This window comes from Stenella coeruleoalba (genome assembly GCF_951394435.1).
Source record: "Stenella coeruleoalba genome assembly, chromosome: 2".
NCBI classification, from domain to species: domain Eukaryota; kingdom Metazoa; phylum Chordata; class Mammalia; order Artiodactyla; family Delphinidae; genus Stenella; species Stenella coeruleoalba.
Window position 1 is genome coordinate 172629498 of NC_137147.1, and position 26124 is coordinate 172655621.

General features: G+C 44.0%; 1 protein-coding gene across 1 annotated transcript in view; it reads left to right on the plus strand.

The window, feature by feature from the left end:
• GAD2 (glutamate decarboxylase 2) overlaps window positions 1-26124 on the plus strand; it is a gene marked incomplete at both ends in the record, with an annotated part of 65623 nt that overhangs the window by 26127 nt on the left and 13372 nt on the right. Inside the window, 4 exons of the mRNA XM_079913080.1 lie at window positions 13267-13321; window positions 14678-14794; window positions 16963-17027; window positions 23637-23715. Of these exons, the coding sequence (XP_079769206.1) occupies window positions 13267-13321; window positions 14678-14794; window positions 16963-17027; window positions 23637-23715 (316 nt within the window). The remainder of the gene's footprint in view (window positions 1-13266; window positions 13322-14677; window positions 14795-16962; window positions 17028-23636; window positions 23716-26124) is intronic.

Here is a 26124-nt window from a genome sequence, read left to right on the forward strand (position 1 = left end):
GGGGCTGGCGAGTCTGGCAGGGACAGCTCCAGTAGAGGCGTGAGGGTGGAAGGCAGTTTGCAGGGGGTGGAAGGGTGAGGGGAGAGGAAACGGAGATGGAAGGCAGACGTTTCTAGAGGTGGAGCCGCAAAGGGAAGGTGGTAGGGCAGAAGCTGGACGGAGAAGATGTTGAGTCCAGGATGGTTTTGGTTTGGTTGTTTTAAGGAAGGGAACTCAAGGTGTATCTAACTGTGCAATGAAGGGTCTGCTAGAGATGAAATGTGAATTATATGGAAAAAAAGGGATAAAATAGCCAAGCTTTCATTTCCTTTGTGAGTTCCTTATTCTTTTGGCTAAAATTATGTAGGATCTTCCTCTCAAGAGCTCACAAGACGTCTGAAATCATCTTACATTATAAAATGGGAAGGAGACAGAGGGGGAAGCAGGAGTGGTGATGGAAAGGCAGGGGCGAGGTTTAGGGAGGGCTGGCGGGGAGCGGAGGGGGCAGGGCTCCGGGCTATTGCTGCGCTGACCACCTGCTAATGGATTTCAGTTGGGAAACCCTCAGAGTTGGAAGGGTTCTTGGACATTTATTCATCCAGCTTTTTTTTTTTAACTTTGTATTTTTGTGAATAATTTCAAACAAAGAAAAATTACAAGGATAGTAACAGGAACTCTCATACACCCTCACCCAAATTCACCAATTGTTAACATTCTGACATAGTTGCTTGATCACTGTCTCTCCATGTATGCAATTCAATATTACATGTTGAATGTAATGAATATTACATGCATACATTATTTGTATATTACAGATATAATTTTTTCAGAACCATTTGAGAATTCCTTGCAGACATGCCCTTTTTACCCCTTAATACTTCAATGCGTATTTTTTGATAACAAGGATATTCACTTACATAATCGCAGTCCAGTTATCAAAATCAGGAAACTTGACATTGACACAAGACTATTATTTAACCTATACACCCTATTCAAATGTCATCAATTGTCCCAATAATATCCTTTGGAGCTATTTTTTTTCCCTGTCCAGGATCGCAGATTACACTTAGTTGTCATGCCTGTTTATTCCCCTTTAATCTGGAACATGTCCTCAGCCTTCCTTTGTTTTTCATGACATTGATATTTTGAAGAGTGTAAACCATTTATTTTGCAGAATATTTCTTAATTTGGCTTTGTCTGACGTTTCCTCATGGTTAGATTCAGGCGATGCATTTTGGGCAGGAATTCCGGGGACGCGATGCCTGTCTTTCTCAAGTATATCCGATCAGGAGTAATGTCCGCTCGCCTATTGGTTAAGGTGGTGCCTGCCAGGTCTCTCCACTGTAAAATGACTATTCTCTACTTTGCAGTTAATAAATATCTGTAGGGGATGCTTTAAGACTATATAAATATTGTGTTCCTCCTAAAACATTCGTTTAGTAGTTTAGCATCCATTGATGATTCTTGCCTGAATTATTATTATGATGGTTGCAAAACAGTGATTTTCTAACTCCATCATTCCTTCTAAGTTTACTAGGTCCTTTCATTCTACTGTAAGGAAGAACTTTCCTTTCCCTTTTTCTCTCTCTCTCTCCATCTCTCTTTCTCTGTCTCTGTCTGTCTGTCAGTCTATCTGTATGTCTCTGTTATTTATTATCAGTATGGACTTACAGGTACTTTAAGAAAGTAATTCTCTCTAGCATTCTCTTCCATTCTCTTTGATTTCTCCATCGCTTGCTCCTTTAGGGTTCCCTTTCACTTACCTAAGTTACTAGTAAATTGCTGTTAAACCTTACAGAAAATAAGTCTGACCAAGATATGTGATGCCTGGTTGGCACACGGCTAGAAGAGTCACCAGCCTTCCTAGCTCCCTTGTAACACAAGAGTTCTGTTAGCTATTTTGATTAACACTTTTATACCACAAAAATTAACTACTTATGCTTCTGTATACATTTTTAGTTCTTTCAACTTATCACTTAGCTTTGTCAATTACAGTTACATTTCCCTGCTCTCCTGAAGTACCACACTTTGCCACACAACTGATGTAAACAATTGAAAGTATAAATAATCTGGGGTCATTATACTCTTTTATTAAATTAGCTGAGTTGTGGCCAGTGCCTGGAGGCAGTAGGGAAGCTAATTAACTTTCTGGTCCTCAGGGAGCTATTGAGTGCACTGTAATAAGATAGACTTCACCCTGAATCAATTATTATCGCTCAGGGCTGTGGGGAGCCCCCTGAGTGTCATATCTCCTATGGGTTTGGATGCAGAGAATTCAGAGATGCTAGCAGTGTCTGTGCTTCATTACGTCCTATATCAGGAAGGATTCTAAAATAATACTAGCTGACACATATGGGGTGTTTATCATACGCCAGGCACAGTCCTAAGCACTTTACCCAGTTGCTCTAATTAATTCGTTTATGAGAGACACAGAAGTATGTTCCCTCACATTTCCCTGGCGCTGACATAGCCTGTGAAGAGTTTCTATGTACACAGTGGTCTTAAACAGTATGACGTGGTCTCCTTTCTCCATTTGACTCATGGTCTTGGCAGGGTGTGACAGCTCCAAGGTCACATAGCTGGGAAGTGAAGAATCAGAGGTTGGACTCAGAAGAGAACTCCAAGTGTTCAACAATTAAGCATGGTCCCTTCTCTTTTTGTGTTTTCCATTTTTTTCAAGTTGTGGTAAAATACACCTAAAATGTACCCTCTTAACCGTTTTTAAGGGCACAGGTCAGCGCTGTGAACTACGTTCACATTGTTGTGCTACCATCACCGCTTTCTGTCTCTGAAACTCTTTGCATCTTGGCAAACTGAAAGTCTATACCCATTAAAAACTTTCCGCCCTCCTTCCCCCCGGCCCCTGGCAACCGCCATTCTACTTTCTGTGTCTATGAATTTGACTGCTTTCAGCACCTCACTCCTTTTTGTCTTTTTGTGATTAACTTGTTTCACTCAGCACAATGAATGCCTCAAGGTTCATCGTGTTGTAGCAAATGTCAGAATTTCCTTCTTTCTTATGGCTGATTCCTCTGTTGAAGGACACTTTAGGTTGTTTCCTAATCTTGTCCATTGTGAGTAACGCTGGAATTCACATGGGAGTACAGATATCCCTTTGAAATATTGATTTCATTTCCTTTGGATAATTACCAAGGAGTGGGATTCATAGATCACATTGTATTTCTACTTTTAATTTTCGAGGAACCTCCAACCATACTGTTTCCGTTGTGGCTGTATTAATTTACATTCCCCCCAAGAGTGTACAGAGGTTTCCTTTTCTCTACAAACTTACCAACATTTGTTTTTTCTTGTCTTTTTGACAATAGCCATCCTAACGAACTGTTAGGATGTAACTAATAGTAACATGTAACTGTATGTGTTAGCATACAGTATTTGTTTTTCTCATTCTGACTTACTTCACTCTGTATGACAGACTCTAGGTCCGTCCACCTCACTACACATAACTCAATTTCGTTTCTTTTTATGGCTGAGTAATATTCCATTGTATATATGTGCCACATCTTCTTTATCCATTCATCTGTCGATGGACGCTTAGGTTGCTTTCATGTCCTGGCAAGTAAATAGTGCTGCAATGAACATTGTAGTATGTTCTCTTCTTTTACTCTTTTTGAATTATGGTTTTCTCAGGGTATATGCCCAGTAGTGGGATTGCTGGGTCATATGGTAGTTCTATTTGTAGTTTTTAAGGAACTTCCATACTGTTCTCCATAGTGGCTGTATCAATTTACATTCCCACCAACAGTGCAAGAGGGTTCCCTTGTCTCCACACCCTCTGCAGCATTTATTGTTTGTAGATTTTTTTTTTTTTGCGGTACGCGGGCCTCTCACTGTTGTGGCCTCTCCCGTTGCGGAGCACAGGCTCTGGACGCGCAGGCTCAGCAGCCATGGCTCACAGGCCTAGCCTCTCCGCGGCATGTGGGATCTTCCCGGACCGGGGCACGAACCCGTGTCCCCTGCATCGGCAGACGAACTCTCCACCACTGCACCACCAGGGAAGCCCTGTTTGTAGATTTTTTGATGATGGCCATTCTGACCATGTGAGGTGAGAGGAGATATCTCATTGTAGTTTTGATTTGCATTTCTCTAATGATTAGTGATGTTGAGCATCCTTTCATGTGTTTGTTGGCAGTCTGTATATCTTCTTTGGAGAAATGTCTGTTTAGGTCTTCTGCCCATTTTTGGATTGGGTTATTTATTTTTTTGTTATTGAGCTGCATGAGCTGCTTATAAATTTTGGAGATTAATCCTTTGTCAGTTGCTTCATTTGCAAATATTTTCTCCCATTCTGAGGGTAGTCTTTTCATCTTGTTTATGGTTTCCTTTGCTGTGCAAAAGCTTTTAAGTTTCATTAGGTCCCATTTGTTTATTTTTGTTTCCATTTCTCTAGGAGGTGGGTCAAAAAGGATCTTGTTGTGATTTATGTCATAGAGTGTTCTGCCTATATTTTGCTCTAAGAGTTTTATAGTGTCTGGCCTTACATTTAGGTCTTTAATCCATTTCGAGTTTATTTTTGCGTATGGTGTTAGGGAATGTTCTAATTTCATTTTTTTACATGTAGCTGTCCAGTTTTCCCAGCACCACTTATTGAAGAGGCCATCTTTTCTCCAATGTATATTCCTGCCTCCTTTATCAAAGATACAGTGACCATATGTGCGTGGGTTTATCTCTGGGCTTTCTATCCTGTTCCATTGATCTATATTTCTGTTTTTGTGCCAGTACCATATTGTCTTGATTACTGTAGCTTTGTAGTATAGTCTGAAGTCAGGGAGCCTAATTCCTCCAGCTCTGTTTTTCTTTCTCAAGATTGCTTTGGCTATTCGGGGTCTTTTGTGTTACCATACAAATTGTAAAATTTTTTGTTCTAGTTCTGTGAAAAATGCCATTGGTAGTTTGATAGGGATTGCAATGAATCTGTAGATTGCTTTGGGTAGTAGAGTCATTTTCACAATGTTTATTCTTCCAAGCCAAGAACATGGTATATCTCTCCCTCTGTATCATCTTTAATTTCTTTCATCAGTGTCTTATAGTTTTCTGCATACAGATCTTTTGTCTCCTTAGGTAGGTTTATTCCTAGGTACTTTATTCTTTTTGTTGCAGTGTTCTTTTTGTTGCAGTGGTAAATGGGAGTGTTTCCTTAATTTCTCTTTCAGATTTTTCAACATTAGTGTATAGGTATGCAAGAGATTTCTGTGCATTAATCTTGTATCCTGCTACTCTACCAAATTCATTGATTAGCTCTAGTAGTTTTCTGGTGGCATCTTTAGGATTCTCTATGTATAGTATCATGTCATCTGCAACGAGTGATGGTTTTACTTCTTCTTTTCCGATTTGGATTCCTTTTATTTCTTTTTCTTCTCTGATTGCTGTGGCTAAAACTTCCAAAACTATGTTGAATAATAGTCGTGAGAGTGGGTAACCTGGCAGCGGCAGGCTGCACAGGCTCCCGGGAGGTGAGGTGTGGATAGTGACCTGTGCTTGCACACAGGCTTCTTGGTGGCTGCACCAGCAGCCTTAGCGTCTCATGCACATCTCTGGTGTCCACGCTGATAGCCGCGGCTCACGCCCATCTCTGGAGCTCGTTTAGGCGGTGCTCTGAATCCCCTCTCCTCGCACACCCCGAAACAATGGTCTCTTGCCTCTTAGGCAGGTCCAGACTTTTTCCTGGACTACCCCCTGGCTAGCTGTGGCGCACTAGCCCCCTTCAGGGTGTGTTCATGCCGCCAACCCTAGTCCTCTCCCTGGGGTCTGACCTCCAAAGCCCGAGCCTCAGCTCCCAGCCCCGCCCGCCCCAGCAGGTGAGCAGACAAGCCTCTCAGGCTGGTGAGTGCAGGTCGGCAGCAATCCTCTGTGCGGGAATCTCTCCACTTTGCCCTCTGCACCCCTGTTGCTGTGCTTTCCTCCGTGGCTCCGAAGCTTACCCCCTCCGCCACCCGCAGTCTCTGCCCGCGAAGGGGCTTCCTAGTGTGTGGAAACCTTTCCTCCTTCACAGCTCCCTCCCTGAGGGGCAGGTCCCGTCCCTATTCTTTTTTCTCTGTTTTTCCTTTTTTCTTTTGCCCTACCCAGGTACATGGGGAGTTTCTTGCCTTTTGGGAAGTCTGAGGTCTTCTGCCAGCATTCAGTAGGTGTTCTGTAGGAGTTGCTCCACAGGTAGATGCATTTTTGATTTATCTGTGGGGAGGAAGGGGATCTCCACGTCTTACTCCTCTGCCATCTTGAAGGTCCCCCTCATCTTCTCCATTCTTAGCACATGTTAATATTCATCTCTTCAATTTTTTTTCACCTAGTTGTACCTTAGAATTATTTTTCTAGGTTCCCATTTCTTTAAAATTCATAAAGCTCTACATAGAATTATTTTGTAATATTAAAATATCTTTATAACCTTCTTTCTCATTTCAAATGTTACATTTTCTCTCTTTTTTATTAGACTAATCAGATATTTGTATATTCATTCATCTTTTCAATGTATGAGCTTTTGAATTTATTAATTTGGTTTACTTTATAAAGTTTCTAAATCACTGAAAAAACTTGTCTCATCCTTTCTGCCTACATTGTTTGTTGTTATTTTCCTAGCTTCCTGAATGAAATATGTTTAGTTATTTTTAATTCCCTGTTTAGTTATTTTTAATTTCAAAAGCATGTCAGGCTAAACATTTTCCTCTGAGAATGATTTAGGGTGCTTCTCATATTTTTATATGCCCTATTCCCATGTCATTAATTTTTAATGTTCTGGAAGTGCAGTTTTGATTTCCTCTTTGACTCGAAAGTTATTTAGAATAGCCAAGCATGGTTTCTTACGTGGTAAATTGAACTTCTATTTTTTTTTTTTGGCCACACCACAAGGTACATGGGATCTTAGTTCCCTGACCAGGGATCGAACCTGCGCCCCCTGCACTGGAAGCGCAGAGTCTTAACCACTGGACCGCCAGGGAAGTCCTTTGAACTTCTTATCATGATCCTTTTCTTCTCTGTACCAACATGTCCAGGGAAGAGGAATGGCAGTTTGGGGAGGAGGAGGGGTGATGAGAGACCACCAGCATCCCTTCCTGCCCACAGTTTCCCTCGTCATCTACCTCCCTCTCAGCCCCAATGTTAATTCCTAGTGGCAGCGATAAGGTTTCATATTTTCATATGAAAATAATTCTTTACTACATCATGGTTGGGGTCCTCAGTTGCCCATCACTCTAGGGAGTAAGTATAAGTCAGTGCTTTTGGAAAATGTAAAATTTTTTTTGTATAGTTGATTAACCATGATGTGTTAGTTTCAGGTGTACAGCAGAGTGATTCAGTTATACATATACATGTATCTATCCTTTTTCAAATTCTTTTAATTACTAGAATTAGACACAAAAATCACCAAAAACATCCTGTTCCCATATCCTGACCATAATGCCAAGGGATCCCATTGTGCATATTGGAAGACAAATCTTAAAGGAGAAAAATACAGTTCATTATTATAACGTTCTTTTCCCGAATCAAACTCTATTTTAAAGGGACCAAGGAAGTTCACTGTTTATAATTATGGTAAAATTTTTTTGGCGAAGGGCTTGGTTTTGTAATGCCAGTACTTCCTGAATGATCTGTTTTGACTGCTGTTTATTATTTTATCTTACGAGCCCTTCCTAGGATAAGTTATCACGTGGGTAGCAGCCGTGTGGACACACATGGAGCTCTTTTCCTCAAGGTGGTCCCCGAGAAGGTTTTACCGTATAATTCCTGCAACACTTTTTTTCCAAGTCAATCCACGCAAATTGTCAAGTCACCACACAGTCCAGGCAATTTGAAAATTCACTTCAGTCCATGAATTCCCCTTGCTTAATCTACATGACAATCAATGTTAAAGAAATAGTCTTGCTAAGCACTGACTAGTTAAAAAACAAAAACAAAAAACTAGCAGTTTTCTGTTACTCCTATAGCCTTTGGGGGCTACATAGAACAATATCATCTAAGGATGATAGAGTGATAAGTTTTAGCGGGAGGGTCTATGTTTTTCTTATTTTACTAATCAGTACTAACAGCAATACGAACTGGGATGAAGGAACTACTCAGTCCAGGGGGGGCTTCCAAGAGACCACAGTGGAAATACTACCTACATCATTACAATTCTAGGACTCAACCTGAAAGGTTTCTTGTTAAGTCAAGGTAGCAGGCATTTTTTGATAAACCCCATAAACGCTTCGGAAGACATTTATTGTGCAGCACTGAGAACCCCGGACTCTGATGTCAGAATACAGCTCTAAGGTTGAAATCTGCCCCTACTAACTGTGTGGCATGCTGCAAGTCACACAATGCTAGTACTACTAGTAATAACACTGAGACTAACATGCATTGACTGGTTACTATATGCTAGGCAGAGTTTTATACTTAGTGCTTTACAGTGTTTGATATTTACTGTGTCATTCAATCCTCCTGTAAACCTTGTAAGGGAGGTACTAGTAATATCAATTTATAAATGAATAAACAGAGGAACTGAATTCTTCAAATACACACAAGTAGCATAGGGTCTGGAGCGGAAACCTGGTTACTGTCTCCACATTCCAAGCTTTTAGCCACATTCATCCGCTTCGATGAGCCTTAGTTTCCTTATCTGCAGAGTAAGGACAGTAAAAATTCTCTTGCGGGGTTGGCATGAGTGGCAGAGATCAGGAGTAAGGCATAGTACAGAGACCGCTTCTAAAACTGGTAATTCGCTATCACTGCTGGGGCTGCTGCTATCAACAGTGGTCGTAACATTAGTCAATTTCTAACGCGAAGGATCACGTGTCCTTTCTTCTTTGCACACAAATCTCTGTGAACAGAGCCAAGCTCTAAGCATTTAGGAAAGGTTGGTAGAATTATTATAGTTCAGCAGGGCCAAGGAGCAGGGTCACCAAAGGCTCAGGCACCCGATTTGTGACCATTTGGATGCCTGCCCAGAGATCTACATTCCCCAGTAACGTGCTTCTTCTGGTAAGATCGTTCTTCCCATCGGAGCCACGGGAAGATAGCGATGCATCTGGGTCCAAAGTCCGCACACGGGGTAATCTGTGCCTTTTGCTTCTTTGCACAAAGAGAAGGTGCTTCCAGCTGGCAGCTCTGGCTGGCAGTGTGGGATTTTGCCCAGGCAACTTCATGAAGTTATCTGACCCTATAGCATCACATGAATCTTTTTTAATTTTCTTTTTTCTTTAAATTTATTGAGGTAACATTGGTTTATCGTATTTATAAAAGTTTTACGTGTACAATGTAAGGTTTTGACTTCCGTATACATGACAGTGAGAGCGTCATATGAATTTTTAAAGACTGTCACAAAATCAAGAATCTCAGTGCGAAACAGCCGCATCCGAAGCAGCGGTCTGGCTCAACAGTCCTCACTTCAATGGCAGTTCTTTCTTAAACACTAACACCTAACAGAGAGAGCATCGCAAAGCATCAGTCACAGCTTAACTGGGCACTTAAAGCCTGCGTGGGTAAGCGTAAGAGATATGCATTTTTGCTATGGAAATACCTCTAGACCAGACATATGTGATGCAACAGCTGTTATCCAAAGCTGCCCTGCACCAAGACATGCTTGTCTGGAAAAGCCAAGACTGCCAGACAGCTTCTAATCCTCAGAGGAGCCTGCTGGCTGTCACCCGGCTCTCTCTCCCTCCACAGCACGCGGGCAGGCGGGGATGCACAATGCCACTTCCGGACCTCGCTGCCCTACAGCCGTGATGGCTCAAAACCCTGGGTCCTGTGGAAAGTGCTTGGCTAACCTGTTACACAATTATTGAAATACCTACCAGGCTAAAACTTCCATTTCTAAAGCAATGTTTCTCAACATGTGGACTTAGGTCTGCCTGTGTCACCATCTCCTTGTTAGAAACGCAGATTGCTATGGGTGTTTGTCTATTTGCTTGTCTCTGTTTGTCTCCCTTGTTAGCGTGTAAGCCCTGGAGAGTAAAAGCTGGCCTGTTTACTGGGGTGCCCCATACCCCTAACAGTGTTTGGCACATAATGAGGCCTCAATAAATTAATTTGTAGAATGAATTGATTCCCGGGCCCTATACCTGACCTCCTGAATCAAAATCCCTAAGAGCACGGCCAAGGAATATACATTTTAAAGACATACACAGATGACTTTTATGCATGCTAAATTTTACAAACCATTGTTGTAAAGTAATTCATCCAATTCTAATTGGAGAGATGAAAAGTTTTGTCTCCAGGGGCCCCCATACTAGCGGTCTTGTCAGTCTCTAAGGTAAAGTGAACATATTAATATAATCCTAGGGGGAAACTTTTTCCTTCTACTCACATACCTCCAACAGATGTCGATCTGCCACCCACAGTGTGCCAGGCTCTGGGTTCCTAAGTGGACAGAACAAATATGGGCTTGGACGGCCAAATGCCTGGCAAAGTCTGGAGCCTACCTGTTAAGAGCACACCCAGAGCTTTCCACTCTGCGAGAAGCGAACACTTGGACTTGATTATTTGACAAGGCTGTCCCTTCTCCCTGCCCTGATATGGAAATGGGACAGACTGTATGTTCATTACTGTTTTCCCGGCAGGTTTGAATGACACCTCCGATCCATGAAAGCCAGATATTATCTCAAAGGATTTATCTTAAAAGACAATATAACCTTTCTAAAGAGGTTTCCTATATGTTTGGCCCTTTGAGTTTGTTCTGGAAGCTTGGCATTTTCTTTCTAGGTAAAGCCAGCCTTTACCTGGTCCTGGGCCGTCACACAGGTGACTGTCTTGTCCTGTTTCCTCATTTGAAAAATGAGACAATTAGACTAGAACGAGGTCTAGAGCCCCTCGCAATTCTGATGTCCCCTAATCTGTTACTTCTCCATGAGGTCTCACTGCCTGGGCTTCACAGAATGTCCAGATGTGATTAGTGAGCAAACAGCAATTGTCAGGCCAGTCTCCCCAAAACTCTCCAAGGCAGAGAAGGTTAGTTGTGGTAGACTAGGTAACATTTGGGACTTGCAAACAATTTCTGAGAATTCTCTCTCTCAGTTTCTATGTTTGCCTACAAAAATACTACGGCAATTTTAATGCACTTAAAACTTGATGTAAAAGGTAAATATAAGACCTGAATGTCCTCTGAAATTTGAACTTTTTGTTTCTGTCACGGTGGAGCAAGGTGTTTTAGCACAGCCAGATCTAGGAGAGGCTGAAAAATCACAGCTTTGAGGGACGCTCCCAAGCCAAGCTGTGAAGTATAGGGAGACACGTAGGGCATGAAAGGGCCTCCAGAGCCCTTCCCCCCCCTACAAAGCCTGCCCTTCCATTCCCTCTGTCCCTCCTTCAGAGGCGCATCTCACAGAAGTTCCCCAAAGGTGGGCTGCTCTGAATTAGACTCATACCCTCAGCACCAAATTTAATGCCCTTTGTTCCACTGCAGCCCAACTGACTAATCACTGGTGATGTGTCCATTGCCATTGCCAGGTAATTGCATTTTAACAGCCTTTCTTTGGAAAACAGCCTCACAAAACTCAGTGGTTCTCCATGCTTTCAGACCCAATGTCTACGTTATATGCCAACTATTATGTAATACCTTCTTTGTTAGCCTGAAATGAAAATTGTAGAAAATATAACTTACCTACTCACTGTGCCCAAATTAGTTTTATAAAAAGGAGCAAGGTTAGGGGCTTCCCTGGTGGCGCAGTGGTTGAGAATCCGCCTGCCAATGCAGGGGACACGGGTTCAAGCCCTCGCTCGGGAGGATCCCACATGCTGCGGAGCAACTAAGCCCGTGCACCACGACTACTGAGCCTGCGCTCTAGAGCCCACGAGCCACAACTACTGAGCTCGCGTGCCGCAGCTACTGAAGCCTGCACACCTAGAGCACATGCGCCGCAACAAGAGAAGCCACAAAAATGAGAAGCCCGTGCACCGCAACAAAGAGTAGTCCCCGCTTGCCGCAACTAGAGAAAGCCCGCACAGCAACGAAGACCCAGTGCAGCCAAAAAAAATAAATAAATAAATAGATAAATTTTTTTTAAAAGGAGCAAGGTTAGAGAAGTAGTTTATAATAAGACAACATATTTCAATAGGTAAAGCTTAAGCGAGACCACACTAGAAGCTCTAAAGGAGTAGCCCAAATGCTTGCTCTGTGTCTAAATCTATATCTACCTAAAGTCACAAGGACCACCACAAATGACTATAGAGCTAGTGACACATTCCAAAACCTCACTTACCGTCCCCTAAATGCCAGTAGCCTCCCCAACCATTTATTGTGACAAACGCCTCCCCATCATTTATTTTTCCAAATTGTCTTCTACAAACCTAGATCAATGGCCCAGATGTGAAAAGTTTAGCCAGCTTAGCAATGTCAAGAGAGCTATTTTAGTTTAGACAATAGTTCACAGCCTCCAGTAACATGCAGCTACTCTGTCCTCTGCCTGGTTTTTTTCCCCAAAATCTTGGGGTAGGAATGTCGTAATGCATAATGACAATCTCAACAATAAAAGCTAACATTTATGGAATACTTCCCATATGCCAAGCGCTTTAAAAATTTTTTTTGCATTTATTAACTCATTTAATCCTCATAACTCCATAAGTAATATTATTATCACTGCGTTCCAGGGATCATAATAATACGCACAGGGAAATTCAGTAACTTGGCTAAGATCACACATCTAGCCACATCTAACTTCTTGTAGAAATCAACTCCTTTGATTATTATAATAGTGAGGTTTCATAGTAAGCAAAGTACTATCTGTGTTTCTATTTTAGGAAAGAAACATTTCAGAGATGAAAGGATGTTTCTTTCTCCAATGCCTGTCTGCCTGTTTGACATTTGAGTCCATGAGTTCTTGGCCTGCTTTGTGCTTTTAGCCCTTGGAATGTAATTAGGTAGCTTTTGACAATATGTTCATCCAAATGATTCAGAGTGGATTTTCTCTTCTTGGCGTTTCGTCTCTGTGTGAAATTGCAGGTCCATTCACTGGAAGATTTGGAATGCAAATCTTCTTCTGAACTCTGCTCTCATTGCCAAAAGTCTTGCTCCAAAGCAGGTTTGTTTTAATCAAATTAAGAAATGACCTAAAAAGCAGGCTGTGTGCAGAGTGGAGAGACATGTGGACAGTGGGGTCGGGCATCTCCTAAACGTGTCAGAAATTACAGTCCAGCATCATTCAGGGAGGAAATGCCTTTCTTTCTGGAAACAACCGAGGAGTTGTTCTAACTGATCATTATTATCAATGATTTAAGGTTGGACTTCTACCCTCCTGTGGCTCCTTGTAGAGACGACAAAGGAAATTATTCAAAGCAAACTTGATATACTTATTTTCCTTTCAGGGGGAAAATGATCCCATCTGATCTTGAGAGAAGGATCCTTGAAGCCAAACAAAAAGTAAGTTTTTGAAGGGAGCTTTATCCAGCCCATAACAAGCTGACGGTATGTATTTCTGTTTCCATGCAGTAGAGAACACATTTTTGTTTTATTTTTAAAAGAGAATATGGAATTTTGCATTGTCATTACTTATTTCTCTGAGTGATAGGCTCTGCTTTGAAAAGGTCTAAGTTACTGAATAAATACCACACACAGTGGTACTGTAACAGTTTCCAAAGGATTTTTCTTCCCACGTGATGAGAATTGGCACTAAACAGACACATCGGAAGGACTGTATTCACAAGCGGAAAATCCCAGGAAGCTAATGTAGCGTATGGGAGTTACTGTGTGTGGTTATTTGAAAAGAGCCAATATTTCCTGCCTAGACACATGCTGGTGTGTTGGCCCTTCAAACACCTTATTTTTCAGGAAGCAATTCAGTACTTTTTTTTAGAAGTGACAATTTCTGAAGACCTGCTAAAAATTCCTACAAAGCTCTAGGAGGTCATTTACATCCCTGGATGGTTCACAGGCCAGAGCTTTTAGTAGATCTAATCTACAGTTCCTAGTTCAACGATATAACACACGAATTGTACTATTAGGATCTCAGGAATAATTATTAATTTTCATATGCCCTTTTCCACCCTACAAAGTGGCAGCCGCATCCTTTCCCCTTGTTCTGGTACTGGAACCACTTCTAGTCACATAAACCTTTGCTGCCACCTAAAGACTGACTCTGTAACGTCAGGTTCCATCATGAATTTGAGGCATTCTTGGGCCACCTTTCAGCAGTGGCCTGTTATTTCTATCAATTTTCATTTAGCCACAGCCAGACAGACTGAGCCAACTTAGACAGACAAAAGTCATGGCTTACTGTTTAGCCCCAAGTGAATCCTCTCCTTAAGACTGTAAGTAGGAATAATGGGCTGGTCAGAGTTCTTCCCTTTGTCCTCTTGACTGCTCACTCTGGAAGATTTAGTACGTTCAGAGGCCCTGTTATGAAAAAGGAAGATTAGAAAAGCAATCGGGCGTGGGGTAGGGAAGGGCAGAAAGTCTCCCTGGAATATATCAGTGGTTTGTGGACACCACGAAGCTTACTCACCTCTGAGTCCAGTGTAGCCTCTTCTGAGAACCAGAAGTCTATTCTCATAAGGCAACTGGCAGGGCCAACAGAATGGCCTGGAGGACCTAGACCCTGGAAAACGAACATCATTCCTACCAGGCTCCAAGGTGTTGTTAACCCTCCTGATGGTTCCAAAAATGCAGACGTGTATGATAGGAGGAGAATGGCCACTGTCTTTTTTTAATCAGCTTTTTAAAAGGATCCTTTGACCCACCGCCCATTTTACAATATTTGGGGCTCTCTCATTTGCACAGGGATTTGTCCCTTTCCTTGTGAGTGCCACGGCTGGGACCACCGTGTATGGAGCATTCGACCCCCTGTTAGCTGTTGCTGACATTTGCAAAAAGTATAAGGTCTGGATGCACGTGGATGTAAGTATCCCATAGGGACTGCCACTAAAATGTCCTTGCACGTTTTTTCACCTGGAGCTCATGGAATGAAATGTATTCTCTCTATTTTTTTACTTTAGGAGTTTATTTTCAGGATGGTGATAGTTAAGCTTTTAAAAATCGCAGAGACAAAGTAGTACACAACTCGCACAGGACATAACATTCGCTGGAAGCAGTCTGAGGCTGATGATGCCTTGACTTTCCCAGCAGGATAATATTCTTATTTCTATGGCCAGGACCTGAGCTGCGTACTTAGTTCTCGATTCATTGGACCATAATGTCCAAGGAGGAATATGGCCTGTGTACACACACACACAGTCACACACATGCAACGCTTACTTCCCTATGAGAATGGTCCAAAGAGTAAATAGGAGTTGCATTTATGTAGGAAATCCAATGGATGAAAAAATTCAGCTCAAGTCAGAGACGAGTGTAATCAAAGAGGAAAGCGGGCTTGACAACTTGCTAGGAAATATGAATCCAAATTTCCAATTTGTTATCTTGGTCAGCCAGTAAGATAAACTATATATGAGATGTTTTGACTGCAGGGTTAGTCACACCAAAAAATAATGGAGATGCACCCATCAAGACATTTCCAAATGAAACAAAATGTCAACTTTTAGAAGGACAGATTAAAGGGATTAAAGTTTAGACTGGTCTGACTCCAAGTGTGGCTCCAAGATCAGCTGCTCTCTGCAAACTGTTTAGGACCCACCGTGAGATAAGGAATCAGTGCCAGATCATCTCTAAGCACGATGCTTGGTTCAGCTGATGTGTTTTCCATTGGGAGACTTTCTCGAAGCAGGAAGCCTAAGTTGATTTACATTCTGGTGCAAGAGGCTTATGTTATAGAGTAGACCGTTTTGAGTAGATCATTTTGGCTTTATAGTAAGCATTCAGACCAAATTAATCCCTCTTTCTTAATGAGCAGAAAACCTCCAGAGGCTAAATTAGGTACATTTCCATTACCCCAGAGTTATCCTGCGTCGCAGTTTCCAGTCTTCTTTTCCTTCCCTGATTCACAGTGTGAGTTGTTCTTTAGCCTACCAGAGACCCCTTTATTTCACACATGAAGACACTGAGAAACGGTTGACAGACCCCAGTACCATCAGTGACCTGGGTCTTGGAACTGGACAGCCTATGAAACCTCACTAGCTGATTCGGGGAGAGGATTATCCTGACAGCCTTGAAAGCAGCAATGTGTGTCCCGAGCCAGCAGATGCAGTGGGCTCTCCTCCAGAGTTTCTACTTAAAATAGAAGAACCAGTTGTATTAGCTTTCTTTGAAACATATCAAATTTACCACTCATTATCCTTACTGTTTATAATTCTATAATTAAACTGGAAAAAAATCTTAAAATATTACACATTTGGAAAATTGGATAATTTTTCAAAGTGTAAAAGGACTGAAATTACAACAGAGAAAAGAATGCAGTTATACCCAGTTTTTTTCTTTAAAATTATCCCAGGATTATTTTTACACCCAAAGAATGTTAACATTTTCCGATGAATCTCCATCTTTACATCTTATCTTTGAAGGAGATCATTACACCAATTCAAATCTTCAAACTTGAGAACAAAGTTCTTTATTGCTCAACTAATTGGCTGATACAAATCTTGCCTGCTTGCTTTTTTTTTTTTTTTTTTTGGCTGTTAGTTTTGTTTTGGCTTTTGGTTTATCTTATCCAAAATTACACATCAGTAAAATAGGCTTGGAAGGTGTCTCCTCCCCCTGGAATCATGCAGACTTGTCAAAAAGAGTTTTCCTTGCAACTTGAAAGCAGTTTAAAGGGTCCCAGCCCATCTTATCTACTCTAAACTGTGGAGATACTAGGGCTTCTAGTTCTGAGATTATGAGCTTCACTAAGACTGAGTGGTGGTGATGGGTTGGGGGAGGATCTCTCTCCTTCTCATGCAGACTGAGGAAATGTTTGGCCCCTTACATCCGTAGAAATCTGAGGTGGAGCCTGAGACCTTAGAATAGCCCCCCAATTTAACCTTTGGAAGTCTAGTGTCCAGTCTCCAAGTTACCTGGGGTTGAGGCTGTACCTTTCACCCTATGCAATGCTTGCTGTTCCGGAAGACACCAAACTCTAGAAATCCAGGCAATTAAAAACACTGCCTTTTTTTTGTATGCTCTCCCTTTTCCAGGCAGCTTGGGGTGGGGGATTACTGATGTCCCGGAAACACAAGTGGAAACTGAGCGGCGTGGAGAGGTACACACATTTTTCTTGCTAACAACCTAAAGTGTGAAAGCTGAATGTGAAAAGCAAATTACACCCAATTTCCAAGAACTGTGGGTGTACAGATGAGCCCATTCGTGCAGTGCCTGTGTGCTTTATGTGCTCATGTGTGCATGAATATTGTGTGTAGACAACGAAGAAATTAAATCCCATACCAAGTGACCCAAGTGGAATGTTTCTAACTGGCCTCCATGGTTGGCCAGAGGACTCAGGAACGACCTTCCTGGGGTCTCTGAACCAACTACCAAAACTGTTTAAAACTTCAGGCCGTCCACTGTTTTCTAGGGAGATATACAGCTTTCATGTTTCATGAGAGGATAATATCCGCTGCTTTAAAGAAACCAGTAAATAATTTTGTGAAGCAAATAAGCACATTGTAATTTATCAGCGTTGAAAGAGGAGTTTGGGGTTTAACATGGCCCCTTTACTTAAAGTGAAACCTGCTGTGATAACATCATGTGATAGTTTCATCCCCATAATAATTTTTCTGGTGTAGCTCTGTTTGATGCTGCAAAGCACCTTTTATTCAGAGACTAAGCAGTAGACCATTGAGAAAAGCCGCAAAATACAAAGGAAATAATTTTTGATTAGCGTAAAGCCTACTCAGGGCCAAAGGAAAAAGGAAAAGAGATACAGAATGTAAAATCAGCCTCGGCCTTTAGTTCTGACCCACGTGCAGAGGGAGCTCAGAGTTCCTGGTCCTCCGCGCACAACATGGCAGGTCAAGGACAGTGGTGAGCTCTGACACTCCGGGCAACTGAGAAAGCCTGGATTCAACCAGGGCTGCCCATTGCCCACTGTGCCCTGCCCAGTAGCCAGATGCTGCCCAGGAAGAGTTTCCCACTGGCTCTGCCTCTGGACATCTTGGCACAATTCCTGTCCCAAGGCGAGAAGAGAGGCTGGTAGAGCTCAGAAGCATCTGGGAGCACTGGGCAGGCAGGGCAGCTGGGCCAGAATGAATGGCAGGGTGTGCTGTATGACATCCAGGCCCACCCACATGTAGAGAAGCCGCGGCTGCGGAAGGGGGGCAGAGGCAAAGTCTGCGGCACTCTGCCGCAGTAGCGGAAAGAAGGCCGGACAGGCCAGCCCAGGCCCGGGTCGGCAGGGTTGTGTCTCTGAGTCTGCTGCCTGCCCTCTGACTGCAGGTGTCAGTTCAGGTGTGAGTGGGTGAGGACAGGCACGGCCCCTTCCAGAGGGAGCCAGCTTTAGGTCTCTGCTTCTGGTCCATTGGGCTGAATTCCTTTTTTTCATGAAGATCCGCCTGAAACCAGAAGCTTAAGGACGAGGCAGTGAGCTAAACAGTGAGAGAGAGTGAAGAAGAGAGAGCCATTCAGAAGGTGCCCGTTCAGAGGATCAGAACAAGAATTCAATTGACGTGCTATCGAGAGAAGTGGCCTGGACACAGAACCTTCTCGTCTTTGAGTCCCTTTCAATGGAGCAGCCCAAAAAGTGAGAGGCTGTTACTGTACCTTTCACAACAGCTGTGACTCCAAGTGCCAATGGCCAGCCGTGGAGCCCCCTCGACCAGGGATTACCTGAAAGCTCGCTAACTCACCTACCCGGGGCCTTGGAAAGATAAACACCCATGTGCTTTTGGATTAAAGACTAAAGACTTTTGAGAGCAAAGCTTAGAACATTCGTCACGGGACATAGCGTCCTCTCTAATTGCCGCAATTCTTGAAACTGTGTTGTAAGTAAATCTACTAAGTGGAATAGCCAAACAGGTAGTCTTTTTTAAAAACGAGGGACCGTCGGCCCTTCCCTGGCGGTCCAGTGATTAGGACTCCGAGCTTCCACTGCAGGGGGCACGAGTTCGATCCTTGGTCAGGGGGTTTGAGCCGAACCCCCTCAGCCATCCGTTGATCTGAGAGAATCCATCTCAGTGACTCGTCAGCGACAGGCACACTTTCTTTGGTGGATAAGATTGTAAGTCCACGGGACACCCCCGGCCATAATGTGCGTGGACACACGTTTAGGAAAGAAATTTGCCTCACTTGAGATGTTACGTTTCTCCAAGCACTAGGACTCTCTCTGAAGTGGAGGAAATCTGTGGTCGATTCCTGTCGCCAAATCCAGAGGTGGACCAGTGGTCACAGGGATCCCAGAGTACCGTCCTCATGACAAAATGGCACAAGCTCCCGGAGCCCTGCCTGGCATCCCCTTCGAGAGCCAACCCAGTTCTCAGAAAGCACCTTTCTTCCCTGAAAACAGTGTCAAGCCATTTAGGGATGCTGTGGCTGAGAGAGTGCCCAGAGCCCTGGCACTCCAGAGCATGTTTCTGGGTACCGTCAGGGCCCCTTCTTTAATCCCTCCTGGCAGCGGGCTGCTGTGTATCTGGAAGAACCCGTTGTTGTGGTCCACTCTCAAGACTTTCTGGCCAAGCTGAAGGTTCCAGCACAGATTCTGCCGAATTACCAGTTATTACCCTCACTCCCACCCCTGAAACTCAGTTCCCGGACCTCTGTCATAGGCAAGCCACATCACACGGCGCGGGCACAAAGTCAAGTACGACACGAAGCCTGTCTTCAAAGGGTTTAGAATCTAGCAGGGAGACTGCAGTCAACCATGGATTACAATTCCAGGCAGAGGAATTAAAGCTCAAGAGACCGATCATTCCTCCTAACCAGGGTTATTAGAGGAGAGGAGGCCTTCCCCCGGGGGTGGGCAGTGGAGCCTCCTCAGGCAGAAGTGGAAGAAGGGCGTGAAGGTGAAGGAGCAGGGGCACGGAGGTTTGAGCGGATCCTTGGTGATAGTTCAGACAGGTCTGGTTGGAGACTGAGATGGATTCGTGGCAGTGACCAGGGAGCTAGCGGAGGGCCCAAAAGAAGTCCTGCCCGGTGAGTCTCAGCGCGGGGCCTGGCTGCAGAGCCAAGTCCAGATCACCGTAAATCCCCGAGCTGAGCGTCACTGCTGTGTGAGCCATTATTACGCATGGAGAGCGTTCTGTTTCTCAGGTTGGGGAGAAAACCTGGAAAGGCCCTGCCGTAGCAGCCATAGTGCAGATCCGAGGAGAGGAGTGGCATTACCTGCGCTTTGGATTCAAGAGGAGAAGGAGAAAAAAAAAAAAAAGAGGAGAAGGAGGCCAGGACTGGCTAGACCCTGCTGGGCATCACAGAGGTCCAGGTGCAGGAGGCAGCGGAGGGGAGAGATGCTGAGGGTGGGAACCGGAGTAGCCGCAGCAGCAGCGAGGGAAAGGAGGACGTGAACCCGGGAGAGCTGCGTTATCAGGGGCAGGATGCGTTATCAGAGACCGGCTCTTCAGTGTAATTGGAAGGACTGCTGCTTCTGCTTCCTTCCCTTGCTTCTGGAATATCTTGTGTGTGTGTATAGAAAAGTCACACTCCAGTTACACTAAGAACAGCAGGTGTTACAAATGCTGAAGCACGATTTGCATCTAATGCTTTTTTTCTTTTATGCCTTGCTGTACTTTCTAATATTTTAGGAAATTCCAGAGACTTTCCTCTTTGACAGATTTTACAGTTTTGTATATCATGTTGAAAAGCGTGAGGGACATTTTTTTGGATACGTCTTTGATTGAGCTGGCTTTAGCTTGTTGCATATATCAAACTGCCTGGGGAACTTTTTCAATATGCATATACCAGTCACATCCCAAGGAAACATTGCAGACTCTCCGGGGTTTTGAGTGAATACCTGTGGCATTAGGTCATGGTTAGAGCAAGGACCCTGTGTAGACAGGCAATGGCTTGAATCCCACTTGCTGGTTGTGTACCCTTGGGCAAGGTGTCTCTCCATCTTTAAAACTGGTACAATAACAGTATGTACCTCACAGGGTTACTGTTGTATGGATTAGATAAATTAGTCCATCTGAATCAATTAGAGCAGCGCCTGTCAATAGTAAATACATAGTACGTGTAGTTAGTGTGTGAATACTGAAAATTTTCCAAATGATTCTCATACACACACACACACAATCTAGCACCAAAGTACTACAGAATAAAGTGCTTTATACAGAATTAAAAAAAAAAAAACCTGCAAGGGGTGATATCAGTAGAGGGAAAAAAAGAGAATGAAACCAAAACACTAAGGTTTGGGAGCTGGACGCTTGGGAGGAAACGGGTGCAAGGAATCGAGGTCCAGGATAGAGGAGAGAGAGAAGATCTGAAGGATGAGAAGGGAGCAAGTTAACGAGTTCACTTGGGATCTTCTGAGTTTGAGGTGCCAACGACGGCCCTGGGATATGTCTCAAAACGGCCCTAGGGGCTCAGCTCTCTCCAGCTTACGGAAAATCACAGAGGACTGAATCCCACGGCAAAGCATTTTGAAATGAAGCCGAGGCTGTTTTTCCCAGGTTGCTAACATTTCTCCAGTGAACGAATGCCCTCTCTTTGAATCACTCTGTGCGTCTTTTTGCGCCTTCATGAGGCAGCCCCTCTGAGAGAATTCAGTGACGGGTCGGTGTGAGTCTAGGCAGCTTCTAGTCTAGAAAGACAAATGGGCCGCTGCAGAGAAATAAACACCCTCGGTCAGAGCCGTGGAGAACAGCTATCTTCTTCTCCACCAGGTGCCATTACTGAGAAAGCTGCGTTTCATCAGGATCAGGCATCTAGCTATAGAATATTATAGAATGTACAGAATGACAGTGTATGTGTGCCCAGTGTCACAAAGCTCGTGAATGATAGAGTTGAAATCAGTAGCAAGAGCCAACCTTATTTGATGTTTACTGTGCGTTGGACACAGTTATAAGCCCTTAACCCAAACAATGTACCATTATTCTCCTTTTAGACACAAGGAAATCAAGGCACAGAGAGGTTAAGTAACCTGCTTAAGGTCACACAGCTAGGAAGTGATAGAAGCTGAATACAAACTCGAGCTCCCCTCCCTTAACCACTATTTTCCTACAGCTCAGAGCCCAGGTTTCTTGACTCCGGGGTCATTCTAAAGAGCAAGGAGAAGTTTTCTTAGAAGGAGCTTTTCAATATCAGTTTTTTGTTTGTTTTTTTAAAATTATTACTCCTGAAGTCTTTTAGTCCACCATGCAGGGGTGTAGCCATCTGGCCATGCACTGCCTTCGCTTCTTTCCCTGATTCCAACACATCTGACAGCCAGTGTCAAAGCTAAAGAAAGACCAGCCAATGAGCTGGACTATTCATCTATTCAGATAAGATCCCCAGGCCAGTAAGTGTTCTCTGACTGGCCAGCGATGACCGCCATTCATCAACTGGATGGATGGGATCTTTCCCAGCATCTCATTTCTTCCCAAGGTTCTCACACTTTGAGTGCCGGGAACAGGGTGAGCCCCGGTCTGTTGCTCAGCCAGGAGAGGGCCAGCGACGTGCAGCGCCCTGGAGACAGCTGCCACGGATGGTCCTACTACTTTCCTTCCTCCCGTGAGTCTGTTTATGCCAAGGTGGCGTTCCCGAGGCTCTTCCTCAAGGATTCTCCGTCTCTCAGAAGACATGCGCAGAGACTCCTGTGAAGAGAGCAGCTGCTTTCCCGGGAGCTGGGGGAGGAAGGGGTTGGAAGAGCACAGCGGGGAGTTGAAGAAGGCTGCAGAGACCGTACTTGATCGACCTTAAAGGATAAGTGGGATTTAACCAAGTGAAGCAACGGGAGATGACATTCTAGGAAGAGGAAATAGCCCTAGGAGACCCAGGAGCATGAGCATAGAATTTTCTGAGAACAAAACGTACTCTGGTGTGATGGAAAGTGGTACGGCAAACTGACAGGACTCAAGACTGGCCCCATGGCCTGGGGTCACCTGTGTGGACGCGTGAGCCATACCCCGCAGTTTGGAATTTAGGCCGGAGGCAAGAGGAAAGAGGAGAGCGCCGTAAACAGAGCTAGAAAATAACCATGGTACCGGGTGGAGGATGAAATGGAAACCAAGCATCAGTTAAGACAATATATCCAGATTAAAATAATAATAATAATACTTATTATTAAAGGACTCTGTACCAGGACTATGGTTAGGCTTTTCAAATAGCATAAACCCCTGAGCTGAAAATCGCTGTTACTGACGGGAGAGCATTCTATTTATCAAGTATGTTGGGACAAAACAGATTGAAAGCTGCTGTAGGAGCCGTAGCTCATCTCCCCCGCGGTCCAGAAGGATAGCTCTGGATGAGACAAGAGATGGAAGCGGGGGATGAGCTAGAAGCTGTTACGAAAGAACACATTTGAGACATTTGGTAATTGACTGAATGGGAAGAAGGAGGAACTAGGTTGGGAAAAGAACGAAGTTCAGCTGTGTCATGAGCCATTGCTCTGAGCTCCAGGGCAGGGCTGTTGTGTCAGAAGCAGGGACACTGGAGGCACATGAGGGCCCCTGCCTGGTGCCCTGCTCCGTGGTGACCGCAGGAGGGACCCTGGACTGGATGATCCCAGTCACTCAGAGAGGTCCTCAGACCACCATGGAGGCTGAATGGAGATACTAGCCCTCACCTACTGTCTCTGCAGACAAAGAAAAAGTTGTAGATTGAGGAGTCCACTTCTCGTTTTGTAAATTAATGTCATGCTGGAGTCTGAGCAACAGTGCCAAGAACCTCGAGCTCTGTTGCCCATCACAGGGTCCTCTGTGCCCGTCACGGGTGCCACCCTCTTAACGTGATTTCTTTCCTTTAGGGCCAACTCTGTGACATGGAATCCACATAAGATGATGGGCGTCCCTTTGCAGTGCTCTGCTCTCCTGGTTAGAGAAGAGGTATGTTTCCTGACTCGTGGCCCGGTCCATAGGTGGGGTTGTATAGAGTAAATGTGTGTAGTGACAAAACCAGCATGATCTTACAGGCTGGAACAGTGAGCCGCATCCACAAAAAGGGGAGATTGTTAATTAGGATAATTGTAAGGACCTGCTTTTCTGTCCAAATATAGGATGGTTGTAGTTTGACAAGACGAGACAGGCGTGTTCCATGAATGGCTAAATTGTTGTACTTGTGAAAAAGGCGTAGGACATTAGGTTGTACTCTGCAGGGTCAACGGTGGGTCAAGAGAGAAATACCATTCAAAAAATAGTAATGGGATAGAAGAGGTGGAGCTTCAGGACGAGGGAGGTGGCAGTTCCCCACTGTCATTTGGTTAAACCACACCTGGAGTGGTTTGCTTAGGTCAAATCGTATAGGGAACCCCATCAAGCTAGAGCTCGAACAGTGAGGAACCTTAGTTCACATGGAGGAGAGGTGGTTGAAGGAACTAAAGATGTTTCATCTAAAAAAATTTAATGTAAAGGGCCGAGAGGAAGGCAGCCTTTGCAGCATAAATGACTCAAGTGGGAGAGATTCGTTTTTGCTTGGCGCTCCCGGGAGCTGGGTTCCTAACACTGGGTAGTACAGCTTTGATGGTAAAATCCGAATTACCATGATTTGAGGTCTGACTTGGGATCAGTAAAAGGAATGCTTTTCTGAAAATTAAGCTGCCCAACCGGTAATGAATTACTTATGTAGGAATAAATTCATCATCAGGGGAGGTGACTGAATGGACATTGGGCAAACACTTATTAGTAAGAGGACAGAGAGATAGAAGGGGAAGGAATAGGAACTTCCCTGGAGGTCCAGTGGTTAAGACTCGGTGCTTCCACTGCAGGGTGCACGGGTTTGATCCCTGTTTGGGGAACTAAGATCCCGCATGCCTTGTGGTGTAGCCAAAAAAAAATAAGGGGGAGGGGAAGGAATGCTATAAGATGGTATTAAGTACTCTGTGTTAAGAGAGTTCTCGGTTTTCAAAAAGCGTGGGATATATTAGCTTAAAGAGTTAAAAACAAGTTTCATTACTTCAGGGCATATCAGAGCTTTCAGTTGCTGATATATATTATAAATATTTAAAACGAAGGTATTTATGATAGTTTCCAAAGTTTACTTGACCAGGAGAATTTCTTTGATGGCAACTGTTTCACAACCAGCAGCTATTCACGTATTTTAAATAGTTTAGGATATAATGGCTCAGAATCAGGACACTGTCTCACCTTTATGTGACTTTTACTTATCCTTTTGTACAATGAGGCTGGCGCTGTCCCACCTTCTAGAGGTCATGTGCTTTGCGTTGCTTTTCCTATCCCAGTAGAAGCTGGTCTGGTCTGTCCATGATTCTGCACTCCCTGAGTGGTCTCCCTTAGGACTGATGGCACCTAAGCACGAGCTCGCATGGCTGGGGGAAAATGGTGCTAAGTTTCTGTGACCGTGAAACAAAATACATGCACCAATTGCAATTTTCAGTCTCGTTGGTCTTCGAGTCCAATTCAATGTCATTCTACTGCTCTATTACAATTACATTGTATTGAATTTCTACTAGTCTCAAGAAAAAATTACTTGATGAATTCCACTGAATAAGAAGGCCAGACTACAAGACTGAGCCCAGTTCTGTTGTCTACCATCTGGACACTCGGTCTGGTCTTTCAGGACCTACATCAAATTTTAGTTGCCTTCTGTTTTAGTTTGGAGAACTTTTAAAAAGGGCTCTCACTTCTAACTTCAACGAAGTGATCACAGTTTAGTCTTTTCTTCTCTTGTCGTGAGTCACGAAAGAAAAAAGTAAATGCCAGAGTTTCTGTAAAATCACAATCACACTGTAGATAAGCAAAGCGTCAAAGGCTTCCTGTGGTTCGAGACAAATTGCAATGTGGTGAGCAGAGTAATGATGCTGTTTTAGTCAGAGAACATGATTCATTCACTGGTCTTTGGAATAGTTCAATCACTTTGCCACCCATTTTCCATAGTAAGCTCGTGGTGCAAGGGCAAATTAATGGTAATTGACAATGAAACTTTCTACTGTAACTACCATTAGCAAATGAGTATGAAAACACAGCGCTCGGGCTTCCCTGGTGGCGCAGTGGTTGAGGGTCCACCTGCCGATGCAGGGGACACGGGTTCATGCCCCGGTCCGGGAAGATCCCACATGCCGCAGAGCGGCTGGGCCCGTGAGCCATGGCCGCTAAGCCTGCGCATCCGGAGCCTGTGCTCCGCAACAGGAGAGGCCATAACAGTGAGAGGCCCGCGTACCACACACACAAACAAAAACCCACAGTGCTCAAGCTTTAACCACTCTTGAGAGAGGAGTGTGACATCTGAAAGATTCCCTGTTGAAGACCCCAGAGTAGCAATGTCTTTATTTTTTTAGA